This window comes from Scyliorhinus canicula, chromosome 4 (genome assembly GCF_902713615.1).
Source record: "Scyliorhinus canicula chromosome 4, sScyCan1.1, whole genome shotgun sequence".
NCBI classification, from domain to species: Eukaryota; Metazoa; Chordata; class Chondrichthyes; order Carcharhiniformes; family Scyliorhinidae; genus Scyliorhinus; species Scyliorhinus canicula.
The window spans coordinates 54,861,753-54,880,068 of NC_052149.1; the positions used below are offsets into that span (position 1 = coordinate 54,861,753).

The 18,316-nt window shown below is 46.7% G+C and overlaps 1 protein-coding gene across 1 annotated transcript in view; it reads left to right on the forward strand.

The window, feature by feature from the left end:
- faf1 (Fas (TNFRSF6) associated factor 1) overlaps positions 1 to 18,316 on the forward strand; it is a 490,861-nt gene that overhangs the window by 175,902 nt on the left and 296,643 nt on the right. The window contains exon 8 of the mRNA XM_038794284.1: positions 15,209 to 15,295. Coding sequence (XP_038650212.1) covers positions 15,209 to 15,295 — 87 coding nt within the window. The remainder of the gene's footprint in view (positions 1 to 15,208; positions 15,296 to 18,316) is intronic.

An 18,316-nucleotide genomic window follows, 5' to 3' on the forward strand; every position in this document is an offset into this window, starting at 1 on the left:
CGGTAGCATAGTGGTTAGCACTGTTGTTTCACAGCACCAAGGACCTGGGTTTGATTCCTGGCTTGGTCACTGCCTGTGTTGAATCTGCATGTACTCCCTATGTCTGCATGGGTTTCCTCCGGGTGCTCCAGCTTCCCCCCACAAGACATGCTTGTTTGGTGAATTGGACATTCTGAATTCTCCCTCGGTGTACCCAAACAGGCGCTGGAGTGTGGCAACTAGGGGATTTTCACAGTAACTTCATTGTTGTGTTAATGTAAGCCTACTTGTGACTCTAATAAAGATTATTATTTTAAAGTGCCTTTCCTCTTCACTTCACTCTTCAAAAAAGAATTGTCCAATTTTTTTGTAGGTATTTAACGGAACTTTGGTACTGCTAATTTATTTATGAAATCATAATAGTACTTTCCCTAAAGCTATATCAGCTGTATTTGTTCCTCCTTTGGCATAATGGTAAGATATTACTTATTTACAAGCAAGAAGGAACAAAATATGATCCACAGAATAAATTGAGGTTGATTAAAACATGGTTGGCAGACAAATTCGATTTTAATTGATGGGGAGAGTATTTCTGACAAACTGAAGTGGCACTACCTCTTAATACTCTATGGGAGTGATGAATCAGAGTTGGTCAGGAAACTGCAATGACAATTGCCATTCTGCTTTCCTCCTTTATATCTGTACTGAAGATCCTATCACAAAGAACCATGATAGTGTATGGTACTGAAACAAATACAAATGACTATTTATCTGTTCTAATTTAAACATTTCCCAAAACACAGGCTCTTTACGTCTCTTGCATTATAACAATTAATTTTTAATATTCCGATTTGATTTTCTACTTGGTCAGTTATTCTTGTTCTTGTTACTGGGCCCAGATTGGTTATAACTGGACAGATAGGAACATAGAACATAGGAATTAGGAGCAGAAGCAGGTAATTCAGTTCTTCGAGCCTGCTCCGCCATTCAATCCGATCATGGCACATCTCTTCCTGGTCTCAAATCCACCTCCATACCGGTGTCCCACATCTCTTTAACCTGTTTTTTCTCCCCCAGAAATATATCTATCTCCTTCTTGAAACCATTTAATGACTCAGATTCCACCACACTATGGGGCAGCAAGTTCCACAAATTCACCACCCTCTGTGAGAAGTAGTTCCTCCTCATCTCAGTTCTAAATCTACCACCCCATAACCTGTGACTTGTTGTTCTACATTGCCCTACAAGGGGAAACGTTTGGTCTACGTTTACTTTGTCAATCCCTTTTAGTATCTTGTATACCTCTATCAGATCCCCTCTCGCCCTTCAAAACACCAGCGAGTAAAAGCCCAAACTATTTAATCTCTCCTCGTACATCAACCCTTTCATCCCTGGAATCAGTTGATGGATTGAATCTCCTCTGAACTGCCTCTAATGCCACCACATCCTCAAATAAAGAGACCAGAACTGAATACAATACGGCAGATATGGTCTCGCCAACATCTTATATAATTGCAACAACACTTCTCTACTTTTATACTCCAGTCTTTTTGCACTAAACGCTAACATTCCATTTGCCTTTTTAATTACATGCTGTATCTGCATACTGACTTTGAGATTCATGAATAAAGACACCCGAATCCCTCTGCCCAGCTGCATTTTGAATCATCTTTCCATTTAGATAATAATTTGCCTTTCTATTTTTTCAGCCAAAATGGAAACCTCACATTTATCTACATTAAACTCCATCTGCCAAACTTTGGCCCAATCTCCTAGCCTATCTATATCTGTCTGCAAGATCTTTATCTCCTCTTCACTGCCTGTTTTCCCACTGTTTTTAGAAAATTTTGCTATGCTACACTCTGTTCCTGCTTGCAGATCATTTATTATATATAATGAACAGTTGAGGTCCAAGGACTGACCTCTGTGGCACCCCGCTAGTTACAGTTCGTCAGCCAGAGAAGGACTCATTTATCTTGACTCTGTTGCCTGTCAGTCAGTCAATCCTCAATCCAGTCTAGTTCTCTACTCCTAATCGCCTGTGACCTCACCTTCTGGATCAGTTTTTTATGTGGCACCTTGTCAAACATCTTCTGGAAGTCTAGATATACTACATCTACAGGTTCTCCATTATCCATCTTGCTGGTTCTATCCTCAAAGAACACTAGCAAGTTTGTCAAGCATAACTTACTCTTCATAACATTGGTGGATTGAGCTTTGTCTTTCCAAATGTTAAGTCCTCTCCGCCTTAATGTTTGATTCCAGCAATTTCCCCACCACAGATGACTGAAACCAAGTGTACGCTGGCAGGATATGGTTTTTCACCAGTTTTATGAAACTGAACTTTTTATGATCAATGGAAAAATGTAGTTGATATATGGGCACTGGTTATGTCCCAGCCAAAAATAAAGCGAGGAATGGCTCTGGCACTTTTGCTTTCTGCCAGCAGCAAGATCTGCTGCAAAGAATTCTCTGAACAGGACAATGACATTTTCTCAAAGTTCATGGATAAAATTTAGATGAAAGCTTACTTATTGAATGCCTATGAGGCTTGGTCAGACTTCCATAAATTTAGAAACACGTATGATTTTTCCAAGAAGAATACATCAAGGAGTTTAATTGACGACATACAAGATTGCAACGAGTTCACTTGGAAAGCCCTAAATAAGTACTTGTCTTTAAATTATTGGTCTGTGGAATTATATCAAACATGGCCTCTGTTAAATTCAAAGAGAGAGAAATGCTTTTGGATCAAATGTCTGAAGCCTTAAATTTCTGGGAAAGCATTTACTTTGGCCGCTTTTATGCAGTGACATCAAAGATGGGGGATACAATACTGGCAGCATTTTGACCGTCCGAATATAGGCCCAAACGTCTACATGAAAGGAATGTAGGAATGACACAATACATGGTAGAACTCTTGAGTACTGACGGGCAGAGAAGTCTGGGCGTGCATGTCCACCGATCACTGAAAGTGGCAACGCACGTGGATAAGGTGGTCAAGAAGGCATATGGCATGCTGGCCTTCGATCGGGGCATTGAGTATAAAAATTGGCAAGTCATGTTGCAGCTGTACAGGACCTTAGTTAGGCCTCATTTAGAATGCTGTGCACATCATCAGAAGGATGTGGATGCTTTGGAGAGGGTGCAGAACCTGGGTCTGGTTTAGCACACTGGGCTAAATCGCCGGCTTTTAAAGCAGACCAAGGCAGGCCAGCAGCACGGTTCAATTCCCGGACCAGCCTCCCCGAACAGGTGCCGGAATGTGGCGACTAGGGGCTTTTCACAGTAACTTCATTGAAGCCTACTGGTGACAATAAGCAATTTTCATTCCTTTCAGAAGAGATTTACTAGGATGTTGCCTGGTATGGAGGGCATTAGCTATGATGAGATGTTAGATAAACTCGGTCTGTTCTCACTGGAACGATGGAGGTTGAGAGGCGACCTGATAGAGGTCTACAAGATTGAGAATTACAAACAAATAGTATGGCAGGCGGTGGGAGTAGGACAATTATGGAAAGAGAATGAACCCCAGGAATAGCCAAGCGGTGGTCATCTGGTGCTTCAAATGCAACTCTCTCAATGCATTGAATTGCCCAAAAATTAAAAACCGAGAGTGAAAATATGACATAAAAGTTGCAGAAGGCGAGATGGACGATACTGACCAATCAGAAGGAATTGTGTGTCACCAGAAGCTTCAGTCCAGTAATGAGTATTCTAGCCACAGTTTTATTCCATTGCACAGTTCTTTTTTTAAATATAAATTTAGAGCACCCAATTCTTTTTTCCAATTAAGGGGCAATTTAGCGTGGCCAATCCACCTATCCTGCACATCTTTGGGTTATGGGGATGAAGCCCATGCAGACACTGGGAGAATGCGCAAACTCCACATGGATAGTGACCCAGGGCCGGGATTCGAACCCGGGTCCTCAGCGCCGTAGACAGCAGAGCTAGCCACTGTACCACCGTGCTGCCCTTTGTTGCACAGTTCTAAATGGTGGGTACACATCCACAGCATGTGGAGTAGACTGACTAAAATGTTACATGATTCTTTAAGTGAGGAAGACAGACGTAAAGTCAAAGAATATGACGGTTCTACTTGATTAAAGTTCGATGATGGTATCACGTTGAAGTCACTAAAAATAATAGTAATTCCGTATAAGACAGAAGGGGTGAATTACTTTATTAGTACTGATGTGATATCAAGTGAAATATCTTTTCTGTGAAGTAAACCTTCAATGAAAAAGGCCCAAATTAAATTAGACATGGAGCATGATAAAGTGATTGTTTCTGGTAGATCTGTAGATTTACAATTTAATTTGTTGGAACATTATTGTATTCTTTTAAGGCCTATCATCTCTTATCAGAATGGTAAAGAGGTATCAATGGCAGCTGGAGATAGGCACAACGGCGGGGTGGGGGTCAGGTTCCCCACTGGCTTCCTCCTTGGCCGTATGGGGGACAGCATCTGGGTCTTTCGTTGGACCTCCGGGCCAGGTGCCGGCGGTTCCTGGCAACATCATTGTAAGTGGTCCAGATGGCACTGTGTCTCTGCCCCCTGGACCACAACGGGGACCAAGCCAGTTGCGTGGAAGACTACCCCAGGGATCCATGTGGCCCTGGCCCCGAAGGTCCGCACATAACACGGTGGGAGTCAGTCTCGGAACGATCCTGCCGCTGTCTGACCCTTGTCCCGCAGTCAGGGAGGACGAGGCTGAGAGGCGCCTGGAGTCGTTGCCCCATGAGTTACTCTGCCGACGCCATGCTGGTTGTGGCGTGAGGCATCGTACGATAATTGAATAGTGGTTAGCACAGTAGCACAGTGGTTAGTACTTTCAACACTGGGACCATGAGCATGGCCCATAGTGGGTAGAGCAAATATTCCCCAGCTGCTCAAAACAGTCCAATTCCTGGCCCACCTTAGTGCAAAGTGCGTACAGCACAGGACTGGTGCAAAATAACGGGGCTGGGCGCGTTCCTCCACATTTATTGTGCCACAGTGCCTTTAATGGGTCTGAGACCTTTGGCGAAAACGGACGGGAACTTGGACAGCACTCCATCCAGCCCATGAGGGTGCATCTGGTGCACGCATTGAACATAGAACATAGAACGATACAGCGCAGTACAGGCCCTTCGGCCCTCAATGTTGCACCGACATGGAAAAAAACTAAAGGCCATCTAACCTACACTATGCCCTTATCATCCATATGCTTATCCAATAAACTTTTAAATGCCCTCAATGTTGGCGAGTTCACTACTGTTGCAGGTAGGGCATTCCACGGCCTCACCACTCTTTGCGTAAAAAACCCACCTCTGACCTCTGTCCTATATCTATTACCCCTCAATTTAAGGCTATGTCCCCTCGTGATAGCCACCTCCATCCGCGGGAGAAGGCTCTCGCTGTCCACCCTATCTAACCCTCTGATCATTTTGTATGCCTCTATTAGGTCACCTCTTAATCTTCTTCTCTCTAACGAAAACAACCGCATTGCCAATCCAAATATAGATGACGCAGCCAATCACTGGGCCTGTTGCATCATACGACCACCACTGGTACTGGTGGACAATGGAGACTGGTCTCTGTATGCCACAGGCACATAGGCGGTGCCCTCGATTTCTAAGGTCTCCCCTGTATACATGGCCAGTCGGGTCACGAAGCTCTAGAGGCTGAAGACCTGTTCAAATGACCGCAAACGTACGTAGACTGTAGACTGCCGCTTCAGTGTCCAGTTCCATTTCCGTGGGATGTCCGTTTTGCAGCAGCGTCACCTGAATAGCTGCCGTTCTGGGGCCAGTAGCACAGAACAGCGGTAGGTTTGGCTCCTCAGCGTTCAAATTCTCCAGGAAATGTGCGGGGCCTCCTGGGGGCAAATGATGATTTGTGTGCAGCTGGGGGACAGCGTCCTCACACAATTGACCAGAGTCTTGTTCCTGGCCCTGGTATCCCGCTCGATGCAGGAACGCTGAGTCGGTAGAAGCTCCACGATAACTCCGGGGCGAGTTTTGGCGGTGGTTGCGGAGCTTGTGGTGGCTCTCAACCTGGGAAGTTCTCGTCACCTCTCTTCCGGTAGCCGTCTGCCTCTGGTCTCAGCGACGCCCAATGTTCTGGACCGCCAGGCCCTCGAGCTCCTGAAGCCTGTGGTCACCGCTTTCCTGAGCAAGCGTTATGTCGACAGCTTTGTCAAGGATTGGGGGTCTCCGTTAACAGCCGTCGCTGCATCTCCCACTCTAGAAGTCCGCAAATGAAGCGGTCCCGCAGTGATGCAGCCAGGGCAGCTCCGAACTCGCAGAGGCCAGCGAGTCCCCGAAGTATTCCCTGTTGGACTCCGCTGGCTTCTGCGATGCGGTATGGAACCAGTACCAGCAGACCATAATCGGTGGCTGTAGATTTAGGTGACGACCAACTCAGTTGGTCAGCGTGGCGAACGGCAACCCATCCGGCCATGTCAAGTTCCTGATGAGTGCATAAGTCGGCCTACGGTCAGTAAGGTGACAGTCTGTCGCTCGTCACTGATGATGCCGTTCATGTGGGTAAAAAAGTTGGAACCTTTTGACATACTGGGCCCAATTGTCTGAGTCGGCGTCAAAAGGCTCTAGTTTTCCTACGTATCTACATGCCTGCCGTTCGGAGAGTGACCTCCTCTGAGATGGTTGAAAAACGATCTGAGGCCGCAACACTTGCCTCTTACGGCAGCTCCACTTGATCCTCGTCGCCTGTGTTGTGGACAGAGGCAAAAACTCTACGAGAAGCCAGGCTGACCGGGTACAACTCGCTTTATTCCACACTAGTACAATAATCACACCTCTCCTCACTCCAGTCTCCACAGGGTCTCCTTCTCCGAACTGCTTCCAGGTCAGGGTTTATATTCTGTGGGGACCTCCTCCAATTAGGAGGAAGCTCCGCCCCCTAGTCACCTGAGTCGCTCACACTCTTGAGGTATTGAAGGGAAATCTTTCTCTGAGCTCCTGCTGCTTCTGGCTGTAACCCTGATTCTGGACCTGCTATGTTATTCTGTATGTTGGCTGCCTTTTACGGACATTGAAGCCTGGACCATGGCATGGGTGAGCATGTTACGACCGGTTGGCTGGAGTGGAGTTGTTTGCATGGGAAAGAGAGGATAGAGTTTGCCTGCAGCTGCCACACCTGGGACTTGTACTTGTTACTGGCTACCTTTTGGTTTATCGACTGGGAGTGGAGGAGAACAGACACGCTTTTGCAGTTTTGGACTGGATGGTGTCTAGAGAACAGCAGGGTGGTGACCCAGTTGATAACATGTATTGCTGGTACTGATGTTGGTTTTGTTTTATCGTTGGGGGATTGTATGGTTATTATTATATTTTTGTATTGTTTTGTTCGTGCCTAGCGGTTGGGTGCTCGTCAGTTGTGGCCCTCCTGCTTTTGTGCAGTGGAGGTTGAGGTTTCCTTCCCGGTGCTAGTGAAGGGGAGGGATATTTTCTCTCTCTTCTAAACCTTGCACTCCCTGTCCTTTTCCGCTGGACTGTGCAGCTTCCGGGTGCCTCCACCGGCATGGGGATGTTGCTGGGGGGGTGGGTGCGCTGGCTGAGTGCTGGTGGCTTTGCCTTGTACTGAATTGTTTTTGAGTTTCTGGTGGTTCCTCTGTATTTTGTCTTGATTTTTTTTGTAAATGGAGTTCTCGTCTCTCTTCTCTCTCTATCTCTCTCTTCCATCATGCCCCGTATCGGTGTGTCCTTTCCGGTGGTCTGTGCTGTTTGTTTGGGCGCCTTTTCACCGATGTGGGGCTACCATTGGGGAGCGGTGGAGGAAAAGGTGGCCGTGTGCTGGCTTTGCAGCTTGTAGTTTGTTTAAAAGAACTGTTTTTGGGTTGAACTGTGCCACCTCTTGGGAAGGGAGAGGGTGTTCGCTTTCTCTCACGCCATGCTCTGAACCGGTGTGTCCTTTTCCAGTTGTCTGTGCTGCTCGTTTGCTTAAAATATTTGTAGGAGGGGAAGTAGATGTTATACAACTCTGTCCCTCTAGGGGGCTGTAACAATGGTATCTAGATCTTTATTAATGTCACAAGTAGGCTTACATTAGCACTGCAATGAAATTACTTTTGAAAATCCCCTTGTTACCAAACTCCAGCACCTGCACGTGTACACTGAGGGAGAATTCAGAATGTCAAATTCACCTAACAAGCACATTTTTCGGGACTTGTGGGAGGAAAGCGGAGCACTCGAAGGAAACCCACGCAGACACTGGGAGAACGCTCAGTGTCCGCACAGACAGTGACCCAAGCGGGAGTCTAACCTGGCACTGTGAAGCAACCATGCTAACCACTGTGCATATGTGAGCTCGCTGTCTTCAACTCAAAGCAGATCCATCAATATTTTATTGGTACAATGAAAGAAAACTAGCAGACACTTTCTTATTGTACAAAGATGATTTCCTATAGGGGCGAATCTGTGGCATTTTCGATAGATGAAATTATAAAGGAATTCAAAATTGGAAGTCAGGCTTCTTTAAGTATCTAGAGTTGAACAGAACCCTAACTCTCTTCTTACCCAGAGAATGTTAATAGGATCCCAATAAATCAGTCCAGATCCTCACAAAAGGACGCTTCTACAACCAAACAAGAAGCAGACCATTTGGGAAGCTTAATTGGGTAATTAAACTGACTATGCATACAAACCAGACTGCATGCTTGCCGGCATTGAACATGCTGAAATATGCTATTGTTGGGAAAGTGCTCAAAACAAATAGGACATTGAAGAAATTATGTTCGGAAGAATATAAACTCAGATTTCCAGATTTGGATGACCCAGAACGGATGAAATTTATGTGATGCCTCACATAATGCTAACCTTCCCAATGGTAGCACAGCAGAATTCATTATATTTTTAGTGGCAAGTAAAAAAAATGTTGTCCATTAGCATGGAAATTAAAGGGAGCAGTTAAAAATACCATAGCTGTGGAGATTCTTGTGCTGGTAGAAGCAACAATTATGTATTTATTGAGTATTTTAAGGGAACTCCAAAAAAGGGACAAAGGGGGCGAAATATGCTAATAGAATGCTATGTATGTAGATAATTGTTCGCCCTGGTGCGATGTCCATTTGACAGTGTTACAGAAAAGAGGTTGAGGATTGATCTCGCGAGTTTAACAAAGGTGTCGGAAAGGAAGGAGATTTCACAAATAAAATGGGTTGACACAAATCACCAATTATTGGATTGTTTCACAAAGAGAATTGCTTGTCCAAATAAATTGTTGGATATTCTCGATGAGTGACACCTTGGACACGACTCTCCCAAGGCCGTACATTGCCCTGTTTTGCACAGTGGGGAGCTATGCTCACTGGAACTGCCAATTGCAGCGAGAGATTGAGATGCCATTTTTAAATGGCGTCCCAATCTCTCCGATCCCCCCGAAGCAATCCCCGATGCCCCTCTGCCTGAACGCAACATGGGAGAGACCCAACACCCACACCGGGCAATCCCAGTGTCTCGATTGCGCACGTGCCGAAAATGCCACCTGGGCATATTGACAGTGCAAGGGTGGCACTGCTAGGTACTCAAGTGGCACCAGCAATGCCCAAAGGGCATGCAGCTGGGGGCCTCCAATCCCCTTGGTGACCCCCAAAAGTCTGGTCCCCGTTTGTGGGCACCAGTGCTGAACGGCGCTTGCCCGGGATCTCTGAGGCGAAGCGTTGAATCCCAAAGCCTCTGGTACCTTGGGAATCTGCACGTTAAAGTGGGACTTACAGCTTCACATCGCAGCGTCTCGTGAGATTGTGTTGAATCGCACGAGGCATTGCGAGGCGGGTAGATCCTGGGAGCAGGGTCTCCTGATTTTCTTTGGCCATGCTGTGCCTTGATAAGCTGCTTTTCGGTCGCAGCTTGGTGGTTGGATCATGCCCCATGTGTTATCATGGATTATGAGAACATGGAAATTATTACATTTTCTTGTTTTCAAGACCGGAGAAATGAAAGTTACCATAGGCCCCGAGAACCATAGGCGCGCTCTGCTTTTTGGACGAGAGCTAACTGTTGGTGATTTAGCCTGAAGGTCAATACACCTCAGGCAATGGTCAAGGTTGAGAAGGCAGGACTTTCATGGATATCCTCAGCCCGTACAGGAATTGAACCTGCTCTGTTGGCATCACTCCACATATTAAACCAGCCGTCCAACCAACTGAACTAACCACCCCCCACGGGAGAAATATGGAGTATGTTAAAGGTTGATTGTATAATAAAATAACACCTATCATCATTTTGTATTTCTCATTATAGCTTTTGTTTGCATATCAATTTAATTTAAAGAAAAGTTGGGAATCTCTTGGGTTCTGTTGATGGATGTTAGATACCCAGTAGTTTAAGGCAATAAGATAAATGAGTGTTGGGTATTGATCAGTTAATTATACTCAAATGTGTATATAAAGAATAGCCAGCCAGCACAGGGTGTCTGGTAATCTACTGAAGAAGTAGTCTCTAGTGAACATTAAACAGTTGCTACCAAAACATCTGAGTCAATGTCTTCACAACCACTCTTGGGAATTCTCTGACACGTGGGACCTCTCAGATCAGACAGGTTGCACCTCAGCAGGGGTGGAACTGATTTCCTTGCGAGCCGGTTGATAGTGCTGGAGAAGAGGGTATAAACTCATTTGGCAGGGTTATTGCACTCAAAAGGAGAAGTAAGGCGCACAGATTATTGGGAAAGACCGATAGCACCGAGCAATAATAAAGCATTACGTGAGGTTAGACCAAGCGGGAATAAGTACAGAAATACCCATTTCAGTTTGCAGTTCATGCATGTAAACACATGAAGTGTGATAAATGAGATTGATGAACTACAGATGCACATAGGCAGATGGGAATATGATATATAAGTGCAATCTGGATCAAAAAAGGTAAGACTGGATACTATATTTTCTTGGATACAAGGTATTTAGGGAAGTAAAGGAAAGAAAGAAAGGAGAATGTGACGGTATGGATTAAGGAGAACACGACAGTGCCGGAGAGTGCATGGCTTAGAGGAAAGGAGGATAAAATGTCCTCAATAGAGATAAGAAACAATACAGATGCCATTACACTACTGGGTGTATTCTTTAAGCCACCAACAAGAAACACTACCTTCCTTTGACTAACCTAATTTTGCTATAATAGTTTTCTGGAATTGCATTTGCCAAAGCAATTACTGAGAGCAACCATGAACATAGAATGTACAAGCATATTATGGTGAAGAGATTTCAGTTGAATAGTTCTCAGCATAAAGAAAGAGAAAAGCTGTTGGACTAGATATCCGATTATAATGTGATTGGAATTAGAGAGCTGATGGAGGAGTTGAATTTAGGGCAGCAGATGGATATAGAGCATAGGTAAGGTAGAAAAAGAAGCAAAGTTGAAAATGAAATGAAAATCACTTATTGTCACGAGTAGGCTTCAATGAAGTTACTGTGAAAAGCCCCTAGTCGCCACATTCCGGCGCCTGTCCGGGGAGGCTGTTACAGGAATCGAACCGTGCTGCTGGCCTGCTTGGTCTGCTTTAAAAGCCAGCGATTTAGCTCAGTGAGCTAAGTTTTAAATAAGAAAGCAACTCGGGGAAAACTTGAAAAGTAAACTGTGATGAATGTTCGGGACAGTAAAAATATTGCAATAAATAGTTAAAAATCAATGATAATAGATAAACTGAGCATAACAATCTGACAGAAATGGTACTCAAGTGCAGTGTGGGACAATATGGACCAGCAGAGCAAACTTAATATTTTTAACTGAAATGACCATGGTATGCAATAGTTGAGGATCCTATATCTGAGAAAGAATAATGTATCAGTGAAACGGAGCAAAACAACATACTTGGGGGTTTGGGGGTCAAGTGCTTTTCCATTCTTTTGCTCGGACACAAAGTTAATTTTCCAATAGATATCATCTGTTAAACTTTTTGATTGAATAATTTGGAGCTTTTACCACATTGGAAGCAGAACAAGTGTGTGTATGGCAGGTTGATAATACAAGCGAGACGAACCAAGCTGAATATAGAAAGTTCAGAGGGAAGTGAAAAACAAAATTAGAGGCAAAAAATAATATGCACAGAGAACGTTAGTTGATATAAAAAAGAATCCAAAAGTCTTCCATGGACACATCAATAGTATGAGAGTAGTATTGTGGTCCAAAAGGGGGATTTACGCATAGAAACCGGGCATGATGAACATTCTTAATGAATACTTTACATCTGTCCTTCACCAAGGAAGAAGATGCTGCCATAATCATTTTGAATGTTGAGGTAGTTATATGCTGGATAGGCTAGATTAGAAAGGCTGAGGGGCAGCACAGTGGCGCAGTGATTAGCACCGCTGCCTCATGGCGCAGAGGTCCCAGGTTCGGTCCCGACTCTCGGTCATTGTCCATGTGGAGTTTGCACATTCTCCCTGTGTTTGCGTGGGTTACGTCCCCACAACCTAAAAAGTACATGGTAGGTGGATTGGCCACGCTAAATTGCCCCTTAATTGGAAAAAATGAATTGGGTATGCTACATTTATTTTTTAAAAAGATTAGAAAGGCTGGCTATATTTCAAGTTGTTAAGTCACCAGCGCCAGCTCAGAAGCAAGTAAGTGTTAAAATTGAGATACTGGTCATAATCTTCTAATCCTCCTTAAATATGGGGGTGGCATCAGAGGACTGGAGAATTGGAAATGTTCGACAAGTGTGTTAAGATTAACCCAGCAATTACAGACCAGTCAGTTTAACCTCTATAATGGGAAACTGCTATAAATGATGTTTTAAGATGAATTTGACAGTTACAAGTGTAGATTAATTAAGGAAGCAATGCACAAATTTATTAAAGGCAAATTGTGTTTAACCAACTTGATTTAATTTTTGATGCAATGACAGAGTGCTTAGTAATGCGGTTGATGTGGTCCACATGGACTTCCAAAAGATGTTTGATGAGGTGTCACCTAATAGGTTTACCGGAATAGTTGAAGCCCATCGAGTTAAAGGGACAGTGACAATATGGATGCAAGCTAGCTGATTGACAGCAACAAGAATAGTGATGAGCATTTGTTTTTCATATTGGAGGAAGGGGTTTCCCATGTTTGACCATGTTCAAAGTTGTTGGAATATTCCAATTCAGTGGAGTTACTAAGTCTATAAAACATTTGTAAAAATAATTTGATTTGCAAAGAAACTACGAAGTGCAGTTTTGAGTGCATTTGTGGTGCCATGCCTATTTCTGTTATTGTGAGTGAAAAGACACTGATAGCTCTCAAGGTTAATGTGCAAAGCTTAATGAAGATCAGTTTCTTGAAAATGTGTGGTTGCAATATGGACATTTCTATCCTTGAGGATTTTCTTTCAGTTTTGGGCTAGGTCTAATTTATTAGGTTTATTGTGGTTTGTCTAAGTTATGGAAATCTAAAGAATAAAGTTCCTGTATAATGTACGTTGCCTTCATTTATTGATGGATAAAGCATAACATTTTGAATTTTCCCCATTCGGATTAATTTTTCATAGTTTTATAATGAACAGTACTAAACTAGCGCTGCAGAGCTGGGCTGAGAGGTGGCAAATGGAGTTTAATGCAGAAAAGTGTGAGGTGATTCATTTCGGAAGGAATAACAGGAAGAGAGAGTACCCGGCTAATGGTAACATTCTTGGTAGTGTGGACGAGCAGAGAGATCTCGGTGTCCATGTCCATAGATCTCTGAAAGTTGCCAACCAGCTTGAGAGGGTTGTTAAGAAGGCGTACGGTGTGTTAGCTTTTATTGGTAGAGGAATTGAGTTTCGGAGCCATGAGGTCATGTTGCAGTTGTACAAAACTCTGGTGCGGCCGCATTTGGAGTATTGCGTGCAGTTCTGGTCGCCGCATTATAGGAAGGATGTGGAAGCATTGGAAAGGGTACAGAGGAGATTTACAAGGATGTTGCTGGGTTTGGAGGGAAGATCTTATGAGGAAAGGCTGTTGGACTTGAGGCTGTTTTCGTTGAGAGAGAAGAAGGTGCCTTAATTGAGGCATACAAGATGATCAGAGGATTAGATAGGGTGGACAGTGAGAGCCTTTTTCCTCGGATGGTGATGTCTAGCATGAGGGGACATAGCTTTAAATTGAGGGGAGATAGATATAGGAAAGATGTCAGAGGTAGGTTCTTAACTCAGAGAGTAGTAAGGACGTGGAATGCCCTTCCTGCAACAGTAGTGAACTCGTCAACACTAAGGGCATTCAAATGATCATTGAATAGACATATGGATGACGAAAAGTGTAGCTGGGCTTTCGAGTGGTTTCACAGGTCGGCGCAACATCGAGGGCCGAAGGGCCTGTACTGCCCTGTAATGTTCTATGTTCTATGTGTAGATTTTATTATATGTATTTGAGAAGAATCTTTTCAAAATTTGCCAGACATGAAAAAAACAATTGAGCAATCAAAATGTGCTAGTACTTTTCAGCAGCAAAATGTTACCATAGTTGCTGTTCTGATGTATTAACTCATTTAGCATTTAACTTGTATTGGAAGCTGAGACTAATCTATTTTAATTTATCGCATACTCTGAACTCGTTCCTACTAATGATTCAGTACTCATCCATCTGCTATCCATTTATGATACTCTGTAACTGTTTGGGTCTTTCTATTCTCATAACATTTCTCAAATGGGCAACAAATTATGTCGTTGTTGCAATGCTCACATCCCATGAATAAATGGAAAAAAAAGTAGGATATGAAGGCTCCTGTTGTGGAGAGCGTATGAATAACTGACCAGTTTATTTACATTTGGTATGACAAAAGTATTCACTCCCTCAACCACCGATGCAGTGGCAGCAGTGTGTACTATACACAATGAGTTGCACAATGCACTGCAGCAACTCATTATTAAGTCTACTTCAACAGGAACCTTCCAAACTTGTGACCTTTACTACCAAGAAGGACAAGGGCAGCAAATTCATGGGAATACCACCAGCTGTATGTTCCCTTACAAGCCACTCACCATTCTAACTTAGAACTTTAGTTCTGTCCCTTCACGGTCAGTGGCAACTGCCTTCCTAACAGCATCATTGGTACACCAACACATGTACTGCAGAGGTTCAAGGCAGCAGCTCACCACCACCTTCTTGAGGGAAATTAGGGATAGGCAACAAGTGCTGACCCAGTCAGCGACCCCCACATCGCCTGAAAGAATTTTGAAAAGATTTGCACTAAAATCTACTGTGCTTGAGATGACTTTAAATAAAAACAACGTGCAGTGTATTATATCCTTTTTTTAAACTCTCTTTATTAGGTAAAAAGGAACATATTTGATCTCACAAACATCCATGTCCGTCACCAGATTTGGGAAGGCTGGCCTGCCACTGCCGAGGATGACTCTGTGAGTCCAATTTACTTTTAAAGAATTTGTACTGTGATTCAATCCTTAGTATTGTGTACTGAATAGACGGGAGACATTCTTTCTGCAGATGTTCTTTTATGTACTCCTGCTGCTTTTGTTAGTTTGTGGTTTTGATATATTTTCATTTCTGAATTACTCTTTTTTTTTATATGACCATTGTAACCATTAGCCAAACATCTTTTCATAATTGAAGAGACCCGTAAGGCACAAGAGCTTACTTTTCAGATTTACCCACAGTTGAGACCAGTCAGCTGTATAAACATTTCAAGATGTTTTAGTATCTGCATGTATAATCCTCTGAAATAATTCAGCCACCATTAAATACATTCTCAAACTTTTTGTAAACTGATTAAAATTTTTTGATTCAATTTGAATGAATTCCTGTTCACTGAGGCTTTGAGTTTGGTTAGAGTAATCACTTTGTTAATGCTTGAACTATTGGTATGATTTAATATTGAAATATTTACGGTATGAGGGAATCATGATAGACTGCTAAGATTATCATTTTGAAAAAGGATGCAATGAAGCAAAATGCTATTTTCTAACTTTAGTTTGAGTAATGTCAATACTTTTAACCGAGTTGTTGTTCGTGACTGGAATCATGGTCTGCTTTAGGTAACAGAATCAAATGTGACATTTTTCAATTTTATTTACTTCAATCTAGAAAGAAGGTTGTTGATCATATGATTCCAAAATGATTATTCTATGGACACACTCTCACGCGCCGCAACCACCTTCTCTCGCTTGCTGCGCCCCCCTTCTCTTGCGCGCCGCGCCCCCCTTCTCTCACACTCCGCGTCCCCACTTCTCTCGCACACCGCGTCCCCCCTTCTCTCGGGTGCCGCGTCCCCCTTGTCTCTCGCACCTCCAGTGCGCGCCCTGTCTCTCGCCCCTCTAGTGCCCGCCCCCTCTCTCACCCCTCTAGCGCGCGCCCTGTCTCTCGCCCTTCTAGTGTCCCCCCTGTCTCTCGCTCCTCTAGCACGCGCCCTGTCTCTCGCCCCTCTAGCACGCGCCCTGTCTCTCGCCCCTCTAGCACGCGCCCTGTCTCTCGCCCCTCTAGCGCCCGCCCTCTCTCTCGCCCCTCTAGCGTGCACCCTGTCTCTCGCCCTTCTAGCGTGCGCCCAGTCTCTCGCCCTTCTAGCACGTGCCTTGTCTCGCTCGCTCTCGCGCGCGCCTGTCTCTCGCTCCCTCTCGCGCGCGCCTGTCTCTCGCTCCCTCTCGCGCGCGCCTGTCTCTCGCTCCCTCTCGCGCGCGCCTGTCTCTCGCTCCCTCTCGCGCGCGCCTGTCTCTCGCTCCCTCTACTCAGCGCGCGCCCTGTCTCTCGCTCCCTCTCCTTCGCGCGCGCCCGGTCTCGTCGCCTCCTTCTCTCGCGCGCGCCTGTCTCTCGCTCCCTCTCGTCGGCGCGCCTGTCTCTCGCTCCTTCTCATCCGCGGCGCCCTGTCTCTCGCTCCCTCTCTCGCGCGCGCCTGTCTCTCGCTCCCTCTCTCGCGCGCGCCTGTCTCTCGCTCCCTCTGTCTCGCGCGCGCCTGTCTCTCGCTCCCTCTGTCGCGCGCGCGCCTGTCTCTCGCTCCCTCTGTCGCGCGCGCGCCTGTCTCTCGCTCCCTCTAGCACGCGCCCTGTCTCTCGCCCCTCTAGCGCCCGCCCTCTCTCTCGCCCCTCTAGCGTGCACCCTGTCTCTCGCCTTCTAGCGTGCGCCCTGTCTCTCGCCCTTCTAGCTCGTGCCTTGTCTCTTGCTCCCTCTCTCGCGCGTGCCTGTCTCTCGCTCCCTCTCTCGCGCGCGCCTGTCTCTCGCTCCCTCTCTCGCGCGCGCCTGTCTCTGGCTCCCTCTATCGCGCGCGCCTGTCTCTGGCTCCCTCTATCGCGCGCGCCTGTCTCTGGCTCCCTCTATCGCGCGAGCCTGTCTCTGGCTCCCTCTATCGCGCGCGCCTGTCTCTCGCTCCTTCTCTCGCGCGCGCCTGTCTCTCGCTCCTCTCTCGCGCGCGCCTGTCTCTCGCGCGCGCCTGTCTCTCGCTCCCTCTCTCGCGCGCGCCTGTCTCTCGCTCCCTCTCTCGCGCGCGCCTGTCTCTCGCTCCCTCTCTCGCGCGCGCCTGTCTCTCGCTCCCTCTCTCGCGCGCGCCTGTCTCTCGCGCGCGCCTGTCTCTCGCTCCCTCTCTCGCGCGCGCCTGTCTCTCGCTCCCTCTCTCGCGCCGCGCCCCCTTCTCTCACACTCCGCGTCCCCCCTTCTCTCGGGTGCCGCGTCCCCCTTGTCTCTCGCACCTCCAGTGCGCGCCCTGTCTCTCGCCCCTCTAGCGCGCGCCCTGTCTCTCGTCCTTCTAGCGTGCACCCTGTCTCTCGCTCCTCTAGCGTGCACCCTGTCTCTCGCCCTTCTAGCGTGCACCCTGTCTCTCGCCCTTCTAGCACGTGCCTTGTCTCTTGCTCCCTCTCTCGCGCGCGCCTGTCTCTCGCTCCCTCTCTCGCGCGCGCCTGTCTCTCGCTCCCTCTCTCGCGCGCGCCTGTCTCTCGCTCCCTCTCTCGCGTGCGCCTGTCTCTCGCTGGCTCTGTCGCGCGCGCCTGTCTCTCGCTCCCTCTATCGCGCGCGCCTGTCTCTCGCTCCCTCTGTCGCGCGCGCCTGTCTCTCGCTCCCTCTGTCGCGCGCGCCTGTCTCTCGCTCCCTCTGTCGCGCGCGCCTGTCTCTCGTTCCCTCTGTCGCGCGCGCCTGTCTCTCGTTCCCTCTGTCGCGCGCCTGTCTCTCGTTCCCTCTGTCGCGCGCGCCTGTCTCTCGTTCCCTCTGTCGCGCGCGCCTGTCTCTCGTTCCCTCTGTCGCGCGCGCCTGTCTCTCGCTCCCTCTGTCGCGCGCGCCTGTCTCTCGCTCCCTCTGTCGCGCGCGCGCCTGTCTCTCTCTCCCTCTGTCGCGCGCGCGCCTGTCTCTCGCTCCCTCTGTCGCGTGCGCGCCTGTCTCTCGCTCCCTCTGTCGCGCGCGCCTGTCTCTCGCTCCCTCTGTCACGCGCGCGCCTGTCTCTC